This window comes from Aquarana catesbeiana, linkage group LG12 (assembly GCF_042186555.1).
Source record: "Aquarana catesbeiana isolate 2022-GZ linkage group LG12, ASM4218655v1, whole genome shotgun sequence".
Lineage (NCBI taxonomy): Eukaryota > Metazoa > Chordata > Amphibia > Anura > Ranidae > Aquarana > Aquarana catesbeiana.
In genome coordinates, this window is record NC_133335.1 from 3,176,106 (window position 1) to 3,198,345 (window position 22,240).

Below are 22,240 nucleotides of genomic sequence, written 5' to 3' on the forward strand. Positions count from 1 at the left end.
ATACCAAGACATTTTGGACAATTTCATACTCCCAACTTTGTGGGAACAGTTTGGGGATGTTCCCTTCCTGTTCCAACATGACTGCCCACCAGTGCACAAAGCAAGGTCCATAAAGACATGGATGAGCGAGTTTGGGGTGGAGGAACTTGACTGGCCTGCACAGAGTCCTGACTTCAACCCCATAGAACACCTTTAGGATGAATTACAGTCTGCAAGCCAGGCCTTCTTCTCCTCCAACATCAGTGCCTGACCTCACATATGCCCTTTTGGAAGAATGGTCAGACATTCCCATAGACACACTCCTAAACCTTGTGGACGGCCTTCCCACAATATTGAACCCTACGGACTAAGACTGGGATGTCATTAAAGTTCATGTGTGTGTAAAGGCAGGCGTCCCAATACTTTTGGTGATATAGTGTCCCTGATCATGCCACTCCAGCTGCAGTGTCACTACACCAGTGTAAACAAGTAATATTGTCCCTGATTGTCGCGCACCAGTCCCAGTGTCACCTGACCAGTATACAGTAAGTCAGCAGCTGTGTTCCTGATTGCTGCCACACTCGTCCCCATTGTCACCAGACCAGTGCAGCCTGATCACCGCCACACCATTTGCAGTGTTGCCTCCGCCTTCCACCTGTACTGACCCTGGCCTGTTTATTGACTACATTTTTGCCTGTTGTCTAGACTGATCCTTTGCCTGCTTGCTGACCATGTCTCTGCCTGCGGTCTGAACTGACCGATCTACGCGTTCGTCTGAATATATTCCTGTGATACACCGGTCTCATCCATCCCCTGAGAACCACTGCACTCCTGGAACCATAGGAACTCTTTTTTTTCTTCAGCCGCCTACATTTCCTGGTCAGTGAACATGACATTCCTGGGGGTAGCCATGTACCAGTAGGCTAGGCTTTCTTGGATTATAGGAACTATCCCAGTACACCAAACTATATTCCCTGACCACTCTTATAGAGGCAACTGTCCTGTCAGATTAGGCGACCCGTCAAAAACTTGTAACGGAAGTGACGTCCTGTCACAGCCATCTTGGTACACCCCGCACTCAGCCACACTAAGCCTGCAGTCTGAAGTCGTCAAGCGGACATCTTTTTACACTCACCGAAGTCTTGCATTTCACACTTAATTTTTACCAATAAACTGAGCTTATATAGTGAAGTACAGTATTTATAAGTCTCTGACACTGTTTTGATGTTGAATTTCAAAAAAGCAGCAGTGTTCCGTCAGATCAGCAAACGTGAGATCAGCAGGCTTGCCACTGCTTTTAAAATTGAACATTAAAACAGTGTTACGGACTTCTAAATACTGTATGTCACGATTTAAGCTCAGTTTAGTGGTAAAAATAAGTGTAAAATGCAAGACTTCCATGGGTTTAAAAAGATGTCCCCTTGGCGACTTCAGACTGTAGGTTTAATGTGGCTAACTGCGAGGTGTACCAAGATGGCCGTGACAGAACGTCACTTCCGTTAGGAAATCTGACGGGTTGCCTAATCTGACGGAACACAATCATTACTGTAGGTTGGTTGATTTTTGTGATACACAAGATACAATATCCGGTATATAATTAGCCCAGACAGTAAAAAGGTCTCACACGTGGTATCAACATACTCAGAAGTATGTAGTAGAATGTTTTTGTGTTTTTGTAAGTAGTAGGATGTGTTTTGGAGTATAATTCTAAGTATGCCCATGCTGTGTGTGAGAAATATCTTATTAAATTGATAACTTTGTGTAAAAAAAAATAATTTTCATTTAAATTCAGCATTTTCCAAAAACTTGTGGCAAAAAAATAAAGTCTTTAAATGACTCATCATGCCTCTTAAAAAATACCCTGGGGTGTTTGCTTTCCAAAATGTGGAAATTTTGAGGCTGTTTCCACTGTCCTGGTGCTCCAGGTTCTCCAAAAATGTGATAGGTAGTCAAGAAATTAGACCCGTAATTTATTCCTCTAGAACGCCTGAAGGTGCTACTTGTATTTTGGGTCCCTCTATATTGCTAGGCTCTGAAAAAGTCTCATACGTGTGCTATCGCCCTACATGAGAGGAGTAGTAGAATGTATTTTGGGGCATAATTCTAAGTATGCTTATGCTGTGTGGGAGAAATATCTTATTAATAGTCAACACTGTGTAAAAAAAAAAAAAATTATTTTCTTTCTTGAATTTTCCAAAGACTTGTGGCAAAAAAATTACATTTTCAAAAGACTCACTATGCCTTTTAGGAAATTCTGTTTGCTTTACAAATGGTGTTATTTTGTGGGTGTTTCAACTGTCCTGGTGCTCCAGGGCCTCCAAAAATGTGTTAGGTAGTCAGGAAATTGGATGCGTAAATTTATGCGGCTTAAAAACCCAAAGGTGCTCCTTAGATTTTGGGCCCCTTTATGCATCTAGGGTGTAAAAAAGTCTCACACATGTAGTATTTCTGTACTCGGGAGGCATAGCAGAATATGTTCTTAAAAAAACAATGTTTAATTTCTTCATTGTTTTCCGAAAAATTGTGACAAAAAAATTACAACTTCAAAAAACTCACTATGCCTCTTACTAGATATTTTGGACTGTCTACTTTCCAAAAAGGGGTCATTTGGGAGATATTTGTACTGTCCTGGCATCTTAGGGCCTTATGAAATGCGTAAGCCAGTCAGTACAACAGGATAATTCAATTTTTAAATATATATATATATATATATATATATATATATATATATATATATATATATCAAGGTGACCAAAGTTAGGATAAGGATCAAGGTAAAGTGAGGACCAAGGTAAGGTGAGAATGTTTATGTAAGGATCTGGTCAAGCTCGTGGTTAGATTTCTTAGTAGGTCTCCCCCACTGTGACACCGTCTATATGAGTGGTGTCTTTTTTTGGCCATGTTTGGTTAGCCTGTGTTGGTCGATCACTTGCATCACTCCTCTCTACAAGTCCAGCGGGTGTGCCTGGCAGGCTGACCTCTCAAACCACTCTGCTGGTTGTGTGACCTGTAGATGCTGAGAGTCCTTTTTATGCCCCACCAATCACAGATAAACGTATGTGCAGGAAATATCAGCCCCTATTAGAATACAACAAATGTGACCTTTTGGATGTTCAAAGCTTCGCTCCTTGTTGGTTATTGGTCTCCGGAAAAAGTAAATTCATGAAAATACCTCAGATCCCCATTATGAATGTCCAGAGTTCTCAGGTCTGCGCACCTACCATGGCATTACAAGTGGCTCTGACTTCCCTTTCCTGTCTTTCATTTTTAGTACCTGGAATTTAGTAAGAATAAGGAATGGGAACACCCTGGGTAGGTAGGAACAAGGATTATGGTGAGGAGATCTCACTAAGAAAGTGGTGGGATGACTCAGCCTGGCAGAATCCATTGATAAATGAAATTACTTTTGAATGCATTGACTCTTTTATAAGCTGATCAATATGCGTTGTATCTTTTTTCCAGGGAGAAGGAGGAGCAGATGGCACGCATGACAGAGATGCAGGCCATCCAGGCCCAACAGGCAGATGGAGCCCTCCAAGAACTGAAACACCAGGTGGAGCTGAACACAGAGAAGGTGTATGCTGAGATGAAGGAGCAGGTAAGTGCCGGGGAGTTGACATTATTTCTACAAGGTACCCCTGGCTAATCTGACCCAGCTGAGGGCTGTGCACATAGCCAAGGTGGGTGTGGTCATGTTAGGGGGATATCCAATTTTGCCTTTTTATACTTGTCTGTAAATTCTATTTTTATTTTCTTTCTGCGTTTTCCAAAAACTTGTGGCAATAAAGTGAGGTCTTCAAAAGACTTGCCATACCTCCTAAAAGTACCTTGGTGTGTTTGCTTTCCAAAATGTGGTAATTTTGTGGGTGTTTCCACTGTCCTAGTGCTTCAGGGGTTCCAAAAATGTGATAGGTAGTTAGGAAATTAGATGTGTAATTTATGCCCCTAGAAAGCCTGAAGGTGCTCCTTGGATTTTGGGCCCCTCTATGTGGCCAGGCTATGAGAAAGTCTCACGCATGTGGTATCCCCATACTCAGGAGGAGTAGCAGAATGTGTTTTGGGGTGTAATTCTAAGAATACCTATAATGTGTGTTAGAAATGTATTATTAATTGACAACTTTGTAAAACAAAAAACACATTTTTATTTAATTTATTCATTTTTCAAACAATTGTGACATAAGAATTACAATGTCAAAAATCTCAACATGCCTCTTACTAAATATCTTGGACTGTCTACTTTCCAAAAAGTCATTTGGGGGGGGGGGGGGGTATTTGTACTGTCCTGACATTTCAGGGCCTCAAAGGTTGTCAGTACATCAGGATTGATCAATTTTCAGATATATATCACATAGTTTGAGGACTCCATAATGTTCACACAGACTAAATAATATACACTGATTTGGGTTATTTTTATCTGAGATATGTAGCAGAATATAGTTTGGGATAAATTTATGGAGAAATAATATTTATTTGCAAAATTTTACAACAGAAACTAAGAAAAACGTGTTTTTCCGTAGAGATGTCTCCTACTTCCCACAATGGAAAGACTTCTCCCACTTCCCACCATGGATAGACTTTCCCTACGTCCCACCATGGAGAGTCTTTCCCCACTTCCCATCATGGGGAGACTTCCCACCATGGAAAGATTTCCCCCACTTCCTACCATGTTTTTTTCCAGGTTTTTTTTTTGCTTATATAACAAAAAATAAAAAAATCCAATGGTGATTAAATACCACCAAAACAAAGCTCTGTCTGTCTAAAAAAAAAAAATAAAAAAATAAAAAAATGGTTTTTTGGGTACAGTGTTGCATGACTGAGTAATTGCTGAAAGATGAAAAATGGCCTGGGCAGAAGTGGGGGAAAGTGTCCGGTCTTGAGGTGGTTAAAGCTCAACACCTGTAAAACTGAATTTTTTTTTTAATTAAAGTTGAGGAGATCTCTTTTTTTTTTCTTCTAGTGACAAAAAGGGGTACAATTTCCCCAAGAGGCAAATGCAATTCCAAACCACGGGAAGTAGAAGAAAGGTTTGGGGTGCTGGAACTCTTATAGCAGTGTAGAGGGAATGATTCTCCTTAGGCAGTTGGTCCGGGAGTGGTGGTTGAAGGTTGGCTCTCCGATTGAGTACAAACTGGGCATTCAAGGATGAAAGAGCCAAAAGCAGAATGTATAAAGTCCCGAGTAAATTTTATTCAGACTGTCAGATCATGAAATTCCAACAGGTTTTGAGTCTTCAAAAGGCCTTGTTACTACTAACAAAGTGTGCAGTGGACTGGTACACCGTGCCGAACAAGATGATCCAGTGCCCAGGGCAAAGAAGCAATTTTCATTATGTGTGAACTTATGAGGAGGAGGGAGAGCACAGCCCGCACCTCCTCCTGGCTCTATCCTCCTTTCCATGCTGCTTCCAGCACTGGGCTGACAGAAGTAGCGATGCCGCTGTCACTACTACTGTCAGCCTTATAGTAGAAGGAACTTATGGCATCCCCATCTCTACAATACACGCTGAGCCCAGGGTAGCCGCCCCTTCTGCCCACACCTTATCCCGTCACTGCTGGTAGCAGGGGCGTTGCTAGGTCTACAAAAGATCTGGGGCTACAGCCCCTAGTAGCGTAGTAAAGAAAGTCATACGCTTGGGCGGGCATACACATAGTATACAGTAATATACGTGTGTGTGTGTGTATATATATATATATATATATATATATATATATATATATATATATATATATCCCCAGAGAGCCCCCCACTTACATCAGGGTCCCCAGAGAGCCCCCCTTACATCAGGCTCCTCAGAGAGCCCCCCCTTACATCAGAGTCCCCAGAGAGCCTCCTCTTTACATCAGGATCCCCAGAGAGCGTCCCCTCCCCTTGGGGACCCCTGCAGAGACTTGGTGCTATTGGCCCCAGATTCAGGGTTATAGCCCCAAAAGCCACCCCCTAGCGACGCCACTGGCTGGTAGAATTGGAGGTCTCATGAAAGGTGGTTAGTATGATTGCTCCAGATGTGGGTTTGGTCTCTGCCACCTGGAACGATTGTTTGAATTACGTACTCCCTCTTAATCCCTCTAATTTTATCAGTCCAGGGCACACTTTGTTTAACAGTAGGGACCTAATGAACTCTCAAAATGATATTCCACAATCCAAGGCTAAGAATCTGAAATTTTTTTTTTTTAAATCTTAAAAACCAGTAGAAAAGTCCCATGTATTGTATGAACACTGAATTGATTGCTTTAGAGCAGTTCTGCTATGGGTGGCAAAGGTTGGGTCCTCCAATCAGCTTTGATGGAAGCAAATCTTTCTACTATGCTTTACACTTATTTTGTATTGTGATTTCCGTGAAAATTTTGATCTGACTCCAATTTCTGAAAAATAAAAAAGATCAAAAAGTGATTATCAGACCCCCCCCCCACACCCCAGTCCCATTAGGGGTCAACACAATGTCATTATGCCCGACACAATGACATCAAAGAGGAGGAGGTCATACCATCAGCTGTAAAGCATAGTCATTGAAGGGTGCTGATCAATCAATTGTTGAATGGATTAGACAGAATTCCCTGTTGAATTAAAAAGTTTTTTTTATCACTTTGTATGACCTGAGTGGTGGAAATTATGTACTTGTAATGCGTTCCTTAGGTCATCTGGTGGGCATTGCAGACTGGGAAGTAACCAGGGGTCACAGAGAATGTATGGGTTCATGTGACAGAGGGGTGCATGATGGGACAGCCTGCCTTGGGTGAACCTCAGGCCACTATAGTTTTTGTACATTCTCTATCATAAGACGGAGGGTGGATTTGTGTTAAGGGAACCATGTCAGACAAAATGGTGGAGGCATGAATGACCCAATTTTTTGTCTTATTGAATTTCCCATTGGTGAGTGCAGTAGGGTACAGTGACTAGGAGGTATCAGTAACTCAGGCTGATGAACAAAGACATCCAATTGGTTATTTGGGATGAAAGAGTGATCTCTTTAGAAGCTGCCTTATATCTCAATTTGCCTTCATTTGTGTTCATTGTAGATGGAAAAAGTGGAGGCGGACTTGAGCCGTTCTAAATCTCTCAGAGAGAAGCAGAATAAAGAGTTCATCCGGCAGTTGGAAGAAGTCAAGCAGAGATACGAGCAGCAGGTACGACCTATGCCAGGCGTTTGGGGTCCTTGATTGGCTAATTACTGTCTTATGACCTCCTGTCCAGTGAACTTATTTTATGCAAGATCTCACAAATCATTTTGTAATGGAAAGCATCATTTTGTTTCTTCCAGCAGCCAATCCAATCTTCTCATTCATTTTCCCATGCTGCACTGGAAGCATGGGGAGAGGGTCCTTTTTCTGGGCAGCACAAACCTTTTTTCTTTTCTGACGTGAAACCCATCATTCTTTTTTTAATCCAGATTTTATTTGAAAGTTTTCATAACAAGTATAAAAAAAGAAAGCAAAACATAAATTTAAACATAAATCAGTTGGACTAATAAAGCAGTAAAGTCAACAGATTCATTATCATCTAGCTTCCCAAAAATATTCAGAGGATATTCACAAATATTCAAAAATATTCCAGAGCAACCGATATACTGTTTATTTTAGACAGGCTAACCCAAGAGAAAAGAGCAAGTGTTGAAACCCATAATTCTGATAGGATGCTTCATTTTGTTTCTTGTGTGGCTGATTGAGTAGACTCTTGTGTCCTCTCTGCAGACAAAACTCATGTAAAGGCCGTGCCGGCCTCCATATTGGAACACGTGATGGCTCTTCCTGTCCTTAAGTCTCCTCCTCAACTTCAGTGCATTTGGGAATCTTCTGATGTCATTTGTTTTTCTCTCTTTTAAAGCGAGCGGTTACAAAAACCGTGTCCCGCACACAGCGTGGTGTCACTGGACCACACAGCTCCGCACAGCCAGCGGCCTGTTGTCCTTTTATAAATCTGCTGCAGTGGTTTTGTTTGTATAACCCCAGCTGAGGCCGTAAAGTCTCCTCCAAATGCGGGAACAATGTTAACGCTGTGTGCATAGCCGAGCTCTACACACCACATCCTCGTCCTACAGTCTGCCCTCTGCTTCCGGGCCAGGCCTTTCCTTTGGCTCCAGATTGTCCTAAACTTTGCCCGTGTTTCCCGCAGATGAGGAAAGTTGTGATGTCAATGTGATCTGTAAAAAATTGAACAGATTGGCAAAGCAAGTAAGAAAAAAACTTGCAAAATGAATCCCACGCCTTCTCCCACTTTCCACCATGGAGAGACTTCCCCCACTTCCAACCATGGAGAGACCTTTCCCCCACTTCCCATCATGAAAAGACTTCCCTTCTCATCATGGAGAGACTTCCCCCACTTCCCACCCTGGAGAGACTTCCCGCACTTCCCACCATGGAGAGATTTCCCCCACTTCCCACCATGGAGAGATTTCTCCCACTTCCCACCATGGAGAGATTTCCCCCACTTCCCACCATGGAGAGACTTCCCCCACCTCCCACCATGGAGCGACTTCCCCCACCTCCCACCATGGAGCGACTTCCCACCATGGAGAAACTTCTCCCACTTCCCACCATGGACAGACTTCTCCCACTTCCCACCATGGAGAGACTTCTCCCACTTCCCACCATGGAGAGACTTCTCCCACTTCCCACCATGGAAAGACTTCTCCCACGTCCCACCATGGAGAGTCTTTTCCCACTTCCCACCATTGAGAGACTTCTCCCACTTTCCACCACGGAGAGACTTCCCCCTCTCCCCAACATGGAGAGACTTCCCACCATGTAGAGATGTCTCCTACTTCCCACAATGGAATGACATCTCCCAATTCCCACCATGGAGAGACTTTCCACTATGGAGAGACTTTCCCCGCGTCCCACCATGGAGAGACTTTCCCCACGTCCCACCATGGAGAGACTTTCCCCACGTCCCACCATGAAGAGACTTTCCCCACGTCCCACCATGGAGAGACTTTCCCCACGTCCCACCATGGAGAGACTTTCCCCACTTCCCACCATGAGGAGACTTTCCACCATGAAAAGACTTCCCCCACTTCCCACCATGGAAAGAGGGTGGCAGGAATTCACAAAAGATATTTCTTTGTTTTAGAGTGTTAGGATCCAGACTTTCCATAAAAAAGCAATCTCAAAGAAGCTCTGCCCACTTGACATGGCCACGCTTTTTCATTATGTCCCGCCTAAGAAGGTCTAAACCAAGAAAAACAGAACAGGTTGCCATGATGCAATGAATGGTTCCCCTATTCTGCTCTAATAATGTTCTCTCTGTGGAGGGAAGGGGTGGAGAATATACCACCATTTTCTGGGTGTTGTGTAATTTCATTGTTTCAGCAGGTTCTGGTTTTAAAATTTTATCTGGCCTTTTAACATAGAGGTAATCTATAAAGAGCCATTCCACTGTGCTTAGTTGAGTTATAGGTGGAGTCTAATGGGATGAGTCAACAGGTTGGCACCTTAGATTTCTTGAACACCCATCAGTATAATTTTGCTTCCATAGTTCCTGACTCTTTTCCTGATCACCTTGGGGTGGTATAGCTCCTCTTGTTGCATTCTCTGTAATTAATAAAAATCCAGTGGGGATAATGGGCACAGCAGATGTACAGTTCATCATAATGAGCACAGCAGGTGTACAGACCCAGGAACTCAGTCCAAGGGTGTTGGGAACCCCTCATAATGGGCACAACAGGTGTGCAGACCCGGTAACTCAGCACTGGGGTGGTGGGAACCCCTCAAAATGGGTACAGCAGGTGTACAGACCCAGGAACTCAGCACGGGGATGGTGGGAACCCCTCATAATGGGCACAGCGGGTGTACAGACCCAGGAACTCAGCACGGGGATGGTGGGAACCCCGCATAATAGGCACAGCAGGTGTACAGACCTGGGTACTCAATGAAAAGATGGTGGGAACCCCTCATAATGGGCACAGCAAGTGCACAGACCCGGGAACTAGCAAAGGGATGGTGGGAACCCTTCATAATGGGCAAAGCAGATGTACAGACCCGGGAACTCAGCAAAGGGATGGTGGGAACCCTTCATAATGGGCAAAGCAGATGTACAGACCCGGTTACTCAGCACAGGGATGGTGGGAACCCTTCATAATGGGCAAAGCAGATGTACAGACCCGGGAACTCAGCACAGGGATGGTGGGAACCCTTCATAATGGGCAAAGCAGATGTACAGACCCAGGAACTCAGCACAGGGATGGTGGGAACCCCTCATAATGGACCCAGCAGATGTACAGACCCGGGAACTAAGCAAAGGGATGGTGGGAACCCTTCATAATGGGCAAAGCAGGTGTACAGACCTAGGAACTCAAAACAGGGATGGTGGGAACCCTTCATAATGGGCACAGCTCATATGGGCATATAACTCCACATGGGATCTTACCAGTAGAGTCCCCAAGAGATAGAAGAAACTCTGACTGTCCGACATCTCCACGTTGGGTCATTTGAACCCTTCACAACATTGTATCATATACAGCACATCATTTATATCTGGGTGTCTTTTTCGGTATATAAAAAATATATTTTTCAGGTATATAATTTGATGCAGGGGTCTGTCATGTACGTACCTTGTGGCCGAGCCCGTTAGGATATAAAGTGATGATATAAGGAGGCCAAGCCCCGGACTCAGCCACCTGTCCCCTTGTTCACCCCCCACCCCCCTATCAACATAACACAAGTCGTAGCGAATAGTAAATCGCAGCGCCGGTATAATTTCCATATCATTCCTCCGGTGTATACGCCTCTTTTTTTTTTTCCCCCCCTTAAAACGTTTGAATTCAGACTGATGCGGCGCGCAGCCCATTGCAAACATTGTGGAATCGGGTCCCTTTCCCTCCGTCCCCACCATCTCAGCCGCATAGACACCTGCAGAAAGGGACGAGGCAGCTGTGCCATACGGTCCGGGAGGCTTTCTGGTCTCGCAAACAGGATCAAGTTTGGAAGAGTCGTTCGGATTCTCACGCTGGACGTTGAGAAGAGATATGGTGTTGATAATCGGCCGCCTTCCTTTTTTTTTTTTTTTTCTCCCTCTTCATCTCTTTATAAAATCCACCAAAACTGAAGAGAAACGCTAGTGACTGGGAGCAGCAGCTGTGAGGCCTGCGGATGGCGGGGAGGCCGGCTTCCTGCAGACTCCACTTCAAAGGCTGCCTGGATGCTTGTACAGAACAGGCCAGGTAGGGTGCCTTTATCGCCAGTCTGGGAGGATTAATATCAAAGAGAAAGCAGTCTGGGCCTTCATCTCGTCCCCCCTACCCCCCCCCCCCCCCCCCATTCACACCCAGCTGGGAGAAGCTGCGACTGGCGGAGGTCACAGCATCCAGCATGACGGCGACTGGGAAAAGATCCTGAGAATAGAAGGCTTTCTCAGAAGCCATGGTGCAGCCATGAGCACAGCAGGTGCCCCGCTAGGAACACGTTCTCCCCTCCGTGGCACTATACAGTAGCTGACAAGGACATAATAGGCCTTTCTTTTCTTAATTATCTTTTGAAGATAAAAAAAAATGACAACTGTACTTTGTCCCGGGCTTGGACTCATTAATCTGCCACAGGACAGATTACAAACCGTGCATTAAGCGATTTTTTACACCCATTTCAAAACCCTCATGGGCCGATTTCACAACCAAACCGGGAGCGTTAACCGTTTGTCGTCTCGGCTGTGTCACGGCAATATTTTTATATGGGGTGAAAATTGGGGGGTCGGGTCGGCTGCCGTTATTTTTTTGCCCTAAGCCGTCGCCTAGTTTTGGGAGTTCCTGCGTGGTTTTTGTTCTCTTTGCGGGTTCGGGATGGGAAGGAAAACCCAGACGGCTTTGAGTTGTGTATATGTGTGTGTGTGTGTGACGTAGGACGTTTCTCCATGAGTTCTGATGACCTTTTCCATGTGTGTGTGTATGTCATACATGTGGCATCAATTTTTCAAAAGTCGTGCCACAAGGTGGTGTCTGGAATAGGTGGGTGGGGGCAGAAACTGGGGTCTGCATGTGTTGTCATGGTGACAGGGATATTCCAGTAATGCACTGTACATTCCATTGTCCAATCAGATTGTGGAACTGAAGCTTGAGCATGAACAGGAGAAGACTTACCTCTTCCAGCAGCACAGTGCCGAGAAGGAGGGTATCATGAAGGACCATGAGCAGGAGATCGATCGGCTGGACGGGCAGCTCCAGAATACCGTCTCCGAGCACGAGAAGAAGATGCAGGCGTGGAGAGACAGAGACGCTAAGGTAACCCCCGAATGCAACGCGTCCCGTGCCGCTGACTCGCCTCCACGGCTCCGGCGCTTGCTCTTCGGCAGGAGATTAACGCCATTGCTTTCCCCCCCGTCTGGGTGCAGGTTAATATTAGTTACCCCAATTATTTAGTTTTAATTGGCAGCGTCCCTGATAAGCAGCCACTTGCACTGGTGACGTTTAAGCCGTCTTCCTCAGCCAACGTTTATCTAGTCGCCCCCGTGCTGTGTGCGACACCACAGGTAGCTGGATTAAGCCTTGCATGGTGCCTTGATATTCGGCCTGCCTTTCTTCCCCAGTAGATTGGCTTAGTGTTTGGGGGGGGGGGGGGGGGGGTTGGGGGGTTTGTAATGCAAAGCTTAATAAACCATCTGCCTTACCGGCCCTGCCATCAGTTTCAGTTGTGATACTTCACATTCCAGCTTTACCTGCTGGTAGTCAGAGGGTTGAAGGAACCTCTATGGACGCCCGCGCTGGGTCTCCATCTCCCGAACCGAACATCTATCACAACCTGCCGCCCATTCAAATGATGCGATAGCCATATCGAAAGCAGCACACCTGCTCCGCTACCCTCCCAGCATCCATCTGTGCGCTCCCTGTTGGAAGCCATTCTGCAGAATAACCCCCAACTGTGGGCTCATTTGATGCTTCAGATGCGCAGACCAAACACACACTGTCAGCAAGGACAATATCCACTTCTCTTCCAAAAACCCTCCAAATATCTCCCCATGTTATCTTCCAAACACACAGCACCTTCTCAACAAGGCCCGGGCAAATCCGCCAATAGAGATTTCTGCCTGTAAATGGTGATGTGTGCGGCTTCTCATGCCCGTATCCTGCTGCGTCTGCACCGGTCGCCCGGTTACCATAGGACCGTGTTTTTAGAAATCGTTAGTAATGAGATTTTCTTGGATTGTCTGTTTTAATGACAAGTCTGATACACAATCACATATATGTTTATTGATACTATACATGGGTTAGATATCTGAAAACACATTCCCGTTAAGTGGTGAGGTCTGCCATTCATTTTCTTGGCATATTAGCGATACCTGTGTTTTCTAATGTGGACTGGCTTCTGCAACAGAAAGGTTTAGAGAACAGCAAGGTCCCCAACATTTAGGAGAGACGTAATAAAGCTGAAATTTGGAAATGTGATACGTAACATGATTGAAGCTTGCCAAGGTGGATGAAGGACAAAATGGTGCCGACTTAGATACAAGATGGCTCTTCCATGTAAAGTCTTCTTGTAATGCTTCAAAGGCCAAGGCCAATGGCAGAACCAAGATTGGATTTCATGCCATGGTGTAAAACATTGGGGACTAAAGCTGTATATTCTCATGTATTATAGCGTAGATATATTTTGGTCAGTATTTTTTTTTTTTTTAATGATTTAATCTGACTTATTGATTTCTAAGAACGATCCTGAACAATAGAGCATGTCAAGCATACAAGGCCGTAAATGAGGTTACCACATTTTCAATGGATTTTAGTAGGAATGAAGACACACTCTGGGGAAAAGAATTACGGCCAAGTGGAGAGCGAGTTTGGCAGTTTTTTGTATTGGTCGATATTTTAAAATACGTTTTATGGCAGCCTATCATAACTGGGTGGATTGTAAATCCAAACGTGAGACAAAAGATTTGGGTGTCACCTCTGAGGCTGACCTTATTACTAGCCATGGATGGGCTTCTAATAATCTTTATTGGGTATGATTTTATTTTTTATTTGGTAGTTCTTTTGACATATTATACCTGTAGCTTATTTTATATCATTTTTAATTAGGTCATTTGTAATTTTTATAGACTCGGTTCTTCAACCAACTTTACAACAGTCTTGTCTAACTGTGTCCAAATTGCATGAATTGGCTTGAAATCGTAAAAATTCTTATAGATTTGGATGATCTTGGTTATGTGTACAGTATGTTTGGTATGGGTGCCTTTGTGTTATATTTAAGATGGTTTGGGGTTTATTAGTAACTCTGGTCTGGTTAAATATTTATGATTTTTTAAGAGCAGAAAATGTATTTTATAGTCCCATGTTGGTCTATAGCAGTGGTTTCCAAACTGCAGCCCAGGGGCCATATTTGCTTGCCTTTATGTGGCTTTTGGGACACTATTTCTCCCACTTTTGAGTCACTATTCCTCCCACTGACACCAATGATGGGGCACTATTCCTCCCACTGACACCAATGATGAGGCACTATTCCTCCCACTGATACCAATGATGGGGCACTATACCTCCCACTGACACCAATGATGGGACACTATTCCTCCCACTGATACCAATGATGGGACACTATTCCTCTCACTGACACCAATGATGGGGCACTATTCCTCCCACTGACACCAATGATGAGGCACTATTCCTCCCACTGACACCAATGATGGGGCACTATTCCTCCCACTGACACCAATGATGAAACACTATGAATGCTGCTGCTAGACTAATACACCTCACTAACGGATGCGTGACTGCTGCTCCTCTCTGCCAATCCCTTCACTGGCTTTCCCTACCCCACCGTATAAAATTCAAAATGCTAACCACAACATACAAGGCCATCCACAATATCACCCCCAGGTACATCACCAACCTCATCTGCAGATATTGCCCCAATCGTCCCCTCCGCTCCTCCCAGGACCTTCTGCTCTCTAGCTCCCTTGTTACTTCCTCTCATACTCGTCTTCAGGACTTCTCCAGAGCCTCTCCCATCCACTGGAATTCCCTGCCTCGGTATATCCTATCAGCCCCTACCCTGTCCACCTTTAGCAGATCCCTGAAAACTCATTTATTCAGGGAAGCCTATCCCACACCCACCTAACAACTGTCCCTGAGCCACCCCCATCAAAACATTCCTTGCATCTATTACCTTTTGTACCACCACCCCCTCCCTTTAGAATGTAAGCTCTACAAGTCGGGCCCTCCTGTACCTTCTGTATTGAACTGTACTGTAATTGTGCTGTCCCCCCCCCCTCTACATTGTAAAGCGCTGCGTAAACTGTTGGCGCTATATAAATCGTGAATAATAATAATAATATTCCTCCACTGAAAGCAGTGATGAGGCACTATTCCTCCACGGACATTAATAATGGGGCACTATTCCTCCCACTGACACCAATGATGAGGCACTAGTCCTCCACTGACACCAATGATGAGGCACTATTCCTCCCACTGACACCAATGATGAGACACTAGTCCTCCACTGACACCAATGATGAGGCACTATTCCTCCCACTGACACCATCATTTTGGCATTATTCTATATGTCTATATTACATGTTCTACTCCCATGGGCCACAGTCTGGCCCCCTAAGGTCTAAAGGGTAGTAAACTGGCCCTTTGTGTAGAAAGTGTGGAGACCCCTGGCATATAGACCAGTCTAGTGTACAATATGTATATCTAGGATATAGTTACATAGTTAGTCTGGTTAAAAGAAGACAAGTCCATCCAGTTCAACCAAAATATGTACATCCAGTTACGCATGGGACTTGTTGCTGATGTGTGTTACTTTAAAAGAATATTTCTTTACTACCATAAGGTATATTTCTTTTTGTGGGCCTTATGAGAAAATAAAATCTTTTCAGCAACCCGCTTACGGGCCTAAGCAGTTCTGTCACCATGCCTGCAGTGGACTTTCAGGCCTACTAGTCATTCAGACACCTTTTATTAGTTAGTACCCCTATACTCATCCTAGAATTCCAACAATCTCTACAAATTTTCCATTGTTATCTATAATCAACCAGTTGGGTCAAACATTTTTCAAGAAACTTTATTGTATTTTATGAACATCGCATACCAGTCCTTCGGTATTCTTCTGTTGATACCTCTGCATTGAATTGTAGGCCCTAAATTCTATCAAGAATTGTTAAGTCTAGTGGCCCTCCAGCACCTCAAGAACCTTTGTTGTACATCTATAATAGACTTATAAATCTTCCAATCTCCTAAGAACCTTGGGTTACTCTGCACACTGTACATGCCAACCCAACGGTCTCTTAAAAACATTCTGCTATTATCTTCACAATGGAACTCCATCAAGAATATTCAAATCATTTGCAACACTAAATATATAGACCTTCATCTTTTATAAACTTTCTTTCTTTTGTGGAACTAAAGACTGTCTAATCTTTTAAGAACTTTCTATGTATTTCTGTTAGTTTGACCTTTTTGAAGAACTTTCTGTGTATCTTTCGTCACTGGACCAATGCAGAACGGTTGTAGTGATACCTTTTATTGGCTAGCTTCACTGGACCCAAACACTTTCCAGTCTCTGAAGAACTTTCTTCAAGTATATCTTCACCAAAATTATTGAATGTGCTGTCTCTGTTGGGAATGTGATATAATTATCTCCTTGTGGTCACCGTGGAAGCTCTAGTGTCTGAAGAACCTTCTGCCAATATTATTTATGGAACTATACATCTCCCACTTTGTCAAGAAACGTTGTCTTCTAAATACACTATTTCTCTAAGCGTCTTCCAGGACAGATATGAGACCCAGGGCTCCTCCTACCAGGACGGAAAACACGTTAACCCCCACCAGATAAAAGGGCGGTCCTCCAGGCCCCATGTCAGTATTAGTGTTTCCTCCGGACGGGGGGTAACATGTTTCGTGGAACTAGTTCCCCTAAGTCTCATGAGCGTGGCTTCTGTGGCGATGGGGTGGTATTCCTACCTTCTTCTTAGGTTCCAGAGCGGCACATCCACCGGGGGAGTAGGTTTGTGGATGCTGTCCCTGCTTCTCAGTGCATGGGGAAGGCCAGCACTGCGGTGTTCGTCTGCCCGCGAGCCGCATGGAGGCAGTCGGCTTGTCTTCCCTGCTAAACAGCCTGGCTGGAGTGTGCAGTGGAAGAGAGGAAGCCGCGCGCGTGGAGGGGCGGAACATACGTTCCAAGCTGGCCCACAGGAAGTACCCAGCGGGGTCACTTCCGGGGTGTGTTCCGGTTGCTAGTTCCGGTCTCTAAACGGCACAAACAGGGACGCTGGGAGGCTGGTGGTTTTAAAAACAGTGAAACCCAGCAGAGGCTGCAGACCACTACAGGGGCGGGATGGACTCCTCTGTGATACCTGCACAGGCAGGAAGTGGAAGCAGGCCCTAACACCAGCACCTCACAGGTAAGCCTGAAGTGAATTTTACTTGCTTGCACATCCTGTGAGTGTTCTCCCCCTTGTAACCAGTAGGGACTAGGTGAAGGGAGCACATTTTCCTTTTCTCCTGCACGGGGTGTTATGGAGTGTATGTGGCCTAAAATTTATTGTGGTCATTTGTTCTCTTGCAGGACAAGGCCCAAGCGCAGCCACCAAAAAGGAAATGTGCGGTTTGCGGAAACAAATTGAGCTCCCCATGGAGCAAAGCAGTTTGCCGCACCTGTATAGACAGCCTAGTTAAGGATGACCCAGTTGTCTCCTGTCAGAAAATGCTGACTTCTGTTAGAGATGAGCTTACGTCTATGTTTAGCTCATTTAAAACTCTAATTGACAAGATTCAAGTCCCCTCAGAGGGTCCATCTCCAGTTAGAACTTCAGCCGGTCCTAGCGCTCCACAGCAGAGTGCAGACTCTGAGGCTGAAGCCGGATCTGCCCATTCTTCTCCGGAAGAATCGAGGTCAGATACAGGGCCCAGGGATAGAGAATCCGCAAGGGGCTCGCGGTATAAGTTATTGGAAGATGACTTATTAAAGGCTATCTATACGACACGTGATATAGAAGAGGAGAAGGTACAATTGTCTAAACATGACCTTATGTACAAAGGTTTGCATAAGAAAAAGGCTAGAGTTTTTCCCGTGCATAGTTCCTTTCTTAATACTATTAAGCTGAAATGGGAAAATCCAGAGAGAAAACCTTTCTTTTCCAGTAACCTAAAAAAAAGGTTTCCATTTGAAGAGGACACAGCGCAGCCATGGAACAAAAATCCTAAGTTAGACGCACCTCTTTCAAAAGTTTAAAAAAACTCGGACCTAGTGTTTGAAGATATGGGCATACTTAGGGATCCGATGGATAAAAGAGGAGAATCCTAAACCAGCTCCGGCCTCCACTTGTGTAGCCAGAAATTTAGAAGTATGGTTGACACAAATACAAACACATTTGTTGGCAGTTACCTCTAGAGAGCAGATTCTGAAATCTTTCCCTCTCCTCTTTCGTACAGTGGGGTTTTTGGATGATTCTTCCACAGAGTCGGTAAGAATGACAGCCTATGGCTTAAAACCTGGTCAGGCGAAGCTGCTTCCAAGTTGCGCCTATGCGGTCTTCCCTTAATAGGCGATCATCTTTTTGGCCCAGGTCTGCAAGAGGCACTGGAACGCACAGCCGATAGAAAAAAGGCCTTTCCAGAGAATAAGAAAAAGCAGGAAAACCAGAAAAAAATTTCATGGACAAAGTAGGCAGCAAGGTCCTAGAGAAAGGGACAATAGGCCCAAAAAACATTGGACAGGGCACAAGGGCACAGGTAGAGAGGGCGCCTTGTTTAACCCTCCTCAACAACCCGCCAAGCCACAGTGACTAGTGTCTCCCAGTGGGAGAAGGATTGAGGGTCTTTCTCCCACAGTGGGCAGCAGTCACCTCAAGTCCATTCATCCTGAACCTAGTGACCAATGGGTACAGGCTGGAATTTTCTTGCCAGCCACCAAAGGGATTATTGGTCACCTTCCCTCCCCAAGATCGGGTAAAAGCGAGGGCCCTGAGTCTCCAAATTGGAGACTTGTTATATCAAAAGGTCCTTATCCCGGTTCCCCGGATCAGGGCAAGGGATTTTATTCCCGTATATTTGTCATCAGAAAGCTGTCAGGAAAATATTGCTCAGTAGACCAAAAAGTTTTTTTCCTGCAGGAGAAGGTCTCAAGAATGATGCAAACAATGTCAGCCTTGCAGACCAATCAGTCGGTCTCCCTGAGAGAGGTTTCAAGAGCAGTGGGTCTGATGACCTCTTGCTTTCCGGCAGTGCCATGGGCAAGATTTCATCAACGCCCATTACAGCTGTTTCTACTAAGGAACTGGGACGGAGACGCAAGTTCTCTGTATTCAAGGGTCTTGTTACGCTCCAGGGTAAAAAGAAGCTTGTGGTGGAGGACGCACCTGCACCTAACGAGGTCTACCATGGTCCATTCCTATATCCCAGAGGATCACAACGGATGCGAGTTCCTGGGAATGGGGAGCCCACCTCAGCAACACAATGGCACAGGGAGAATGGTCCTCAAGGGAAGCAAGAGCTTCATCGAATCAGAGAGAACTTCTAGCGGTTCAGAGAGCCTTGCAGGCATTTCAGACAGAAGTCAAGGGTCACAATCTTCAGATTCTATCTGACATTATCACTACGGTTGCTTACCTCAACAAACAGGGAGGTACGAGGAGCCGGATACTTCAATCTATCGCCCAGGAGATTTTATCATGGGCAGAAGGGAATCTAGCCTTAATTACAGCAGTGCACCTGATTGGGACACAAAACTGTCTGGCAGATTATCTCAGCCGCTACCAGGTATGTCGAGACAATTGGTCCCTTCATCCCAAAATCTTTGCGGGTCTCACCAACAGATGGGGATGTCCCGAAGTGGACCTGTTCGCAGATCAGACCAGTCGCAAGACAGAGAAGTTCTTTTCTCTGAACCCAGCGTATCAATTATTGGGGATCAATGCTCTGACGAATCCGTGGCCATTCGGCCTCTGTTATGCCTTCCCGCCGATCAGGCTAATTCCGGAAGTCCTCTGGAAGTTTTTTTCTAGAAGAAACGTATCTTCTCCTAATAACCCCTTTCTGGCCCAAGAAGCCATTGTTTTCCCTGTTACAGACTCTGGTCTCAGAGCCTCCACTGAGTCTTCTGAAGAGAGAAGACTTATTATCGCAGGGTCCAGTGTCACACCCACAGGTGGTTTCCTTAAGCCTGACAGCCTGGTATCTGAAGAAAAGATACTAAGCGCCTAAGGGTTCTCTGACAAAGTAGTCAAGACCCTGGTAAATTGCAGAAAACCAGTCACTACAGCCACTTATTCCAAGGTTTGGAATAAATTTAACTCATGGTTATCTGAAAATCAAAGATTAACTCGTGATGTTCCTTCAATTTTGGAATTTTTTTCAAGATTTCAAGAGGGTGTCGACAAAGGTCTTTGGGTTAGTACTTTAAAGGTACAGGTGGCAGCTATCAGTGTTTTTCTCCAGTTTTCTCTCTTGGAAAATCCCACTTCTTCAAATCAATTTCTAGGTCCAGGCCAGTAGTGGTTAGAAGTTGTCCAACCTGGGACCCATCCCTGGTGCTTCAAACTCTGGTAGAATTCCTTTTTGAGACCGTAGAGGATATTTCAGTTAAGTTACTTACCTTAAAAACAAATTTTCTTGTGGCAATTACCTAAGCTCGTAGGGTAAGTGAGTTACAGGCCCTATCAGTGAGGGAGCCTTTCCTCACAATTTTTGAGGATCGGGTTGTTTTGAAAACTGATCCAGGATTTCTGCCTAAAGTGGCCAGTACATTCCACAGATCCCAGGACATTGTACTGCCAACTTTTTGTAGTTCGCCAAAGGGCGACCAAGAAAGAAAATTTTTCTTTTTAGACGTGAGAAGAATTCTTCTCGTGTACCTTGAGGTCACCTTTCAGGAGCACACAAGGGAAAAAGCACATCTAAAGCCAGCTTGGCTAGATGGATAAAGCAAGCTATTTCTGAAGCTTACAAAATTAGGGAAGTTCCTCTGCCTTTTGTCACTGCGCACTCAACAAGAGCCTTGTCTGCGTCTTGGGCTGAGAGGGCTGGAGCCTCACTTTGCAGGGCTGCCACATGATCCAGTTTTTTGACCTTCATTAAACATTATTGCCTGGATCTCCTATCTGCTCAGGAGCAGGCGTTTGGTCATAAGGTCCTACAGGCAGCTGTCCCTCCCTAGACTGGTAAGTTCTGGCTCATCATCTCATGGCTGTCCTGCAAGATGCTTAGAGAAAAGCTGAGTGAGACTTACAGGTAAATCCTTTTCTGAGAGTCTTCCAGGACAGGCGGATTCCCACCCGGTTTTGTCTAGAAGTTATGTGTATTATGCATATGTTTTACAGGGATGTTCTCGAGAATACTGACATGGGGCCTGGAGGACACCTTTTTATCTGGTGGGAGTTAACGTGTCTCCTGTCCTGGTAGGAGGAGCCCTAGGTCTCATGGCTGTCCTGGAAGACTCTCAGAAAAGGAGATACCGGTAAGTCTAACTCAGCTTTTTTAGGTCTCGTGATGCTCCATATTTTGGAGTGCTGTTTTAAATTATACAACTTCTTCTCTGGGTTCTTCACCAATATTTTCACACATGTACATGATGTTATGTTGCTGCTTTTTCACTTCCACTTTTTGCCATCAGCTTATCTGTCTCGCGTGTGTATCCTCTCCACCCCCCCCATACCCCCTCTCCCCTCCCCCCCCCCCCCCCCCCCCCCCCACCCCCTTCCCCCTACGCCTCCCCCCCCACTCCCCCCCCCCCCCCCCCCCCTACCTCCCCCACCCCCTTCCCCATCCCCCCCCCCCCCCCCCCCCCTCCCTCACCCCCCCTCCCCCCCCCCCCCCCCCCCCCCCCCTTCGACCCCCCCCTCCCTATCCCCCCCCCCCTGCACCCCACCCCCCCCCCCCCCTCCCCCCCCCCCCCCCCCCCCCTCATCCCTATCCCCCCCCCCCCCCCCCCCCCTACCCCCTCCCCCCCACCCCCCCCCTCTCCACTTCCCCACCCCCCCCCTACCAACTCCCCCCCCCCCCCCCCCCTACCTCCCCCCCCCCCCCCCCCCCCCCCCCCCCCACCACCCCCCACCCCCCCCCACCCACCTCCCTTCCCCCCCCCCCCCCCCCCCCCCCCTCCTACTCCCCCCTCCTCCCCTCCCCCTCCCCCCCCCCCCCTCCCTCCCCCCCCCCCCTCCCCCCCCCCTCACCCCCACCCCCTCCCCCTCCCCCCCCACCACTCCCCCCCTCCTCCCTCCCACTCCACCCCCCCCTCCCTTCCCCCCCCCCCTCCTCCCTACCCCCCCCCCCCTCCCCCCCCCCCCCCCCCCCCCCCCCCCCGTCCCCCCCCACCCCCCCCCCCCCCCCTTCCCCCCCCCCCCCCCCCCC

At 46.2% G+C, this 22,240-nt stretch overlaps 1 protein-coding gene across 1 annotated transcript in view; it reads left to right on the forward strand.

The window, feature by feature from the left end:
- LOC141114264 (centrosomal protein of 112 kDa-like) overlaps positions 1–22,240 on the forward strand; it is a gene marked incomplete at its 5' end in the record, with an annotated part of 269,004 nt that overhangs the window by 184,457 nt on the left and 62,307 nt on the right. Inside the window, 3 exon segments of the mRNA XM_073607849.1 lie at positions 3,442–3,577; positions 6,996–7,103; positions 12,002–12,184. Of these exon segments, the coding sequence (XP_073463950.1) occupies positions 3,442–3,577; positions 6,996–7,103; positions 12,002–12,184 (427 nt within the window).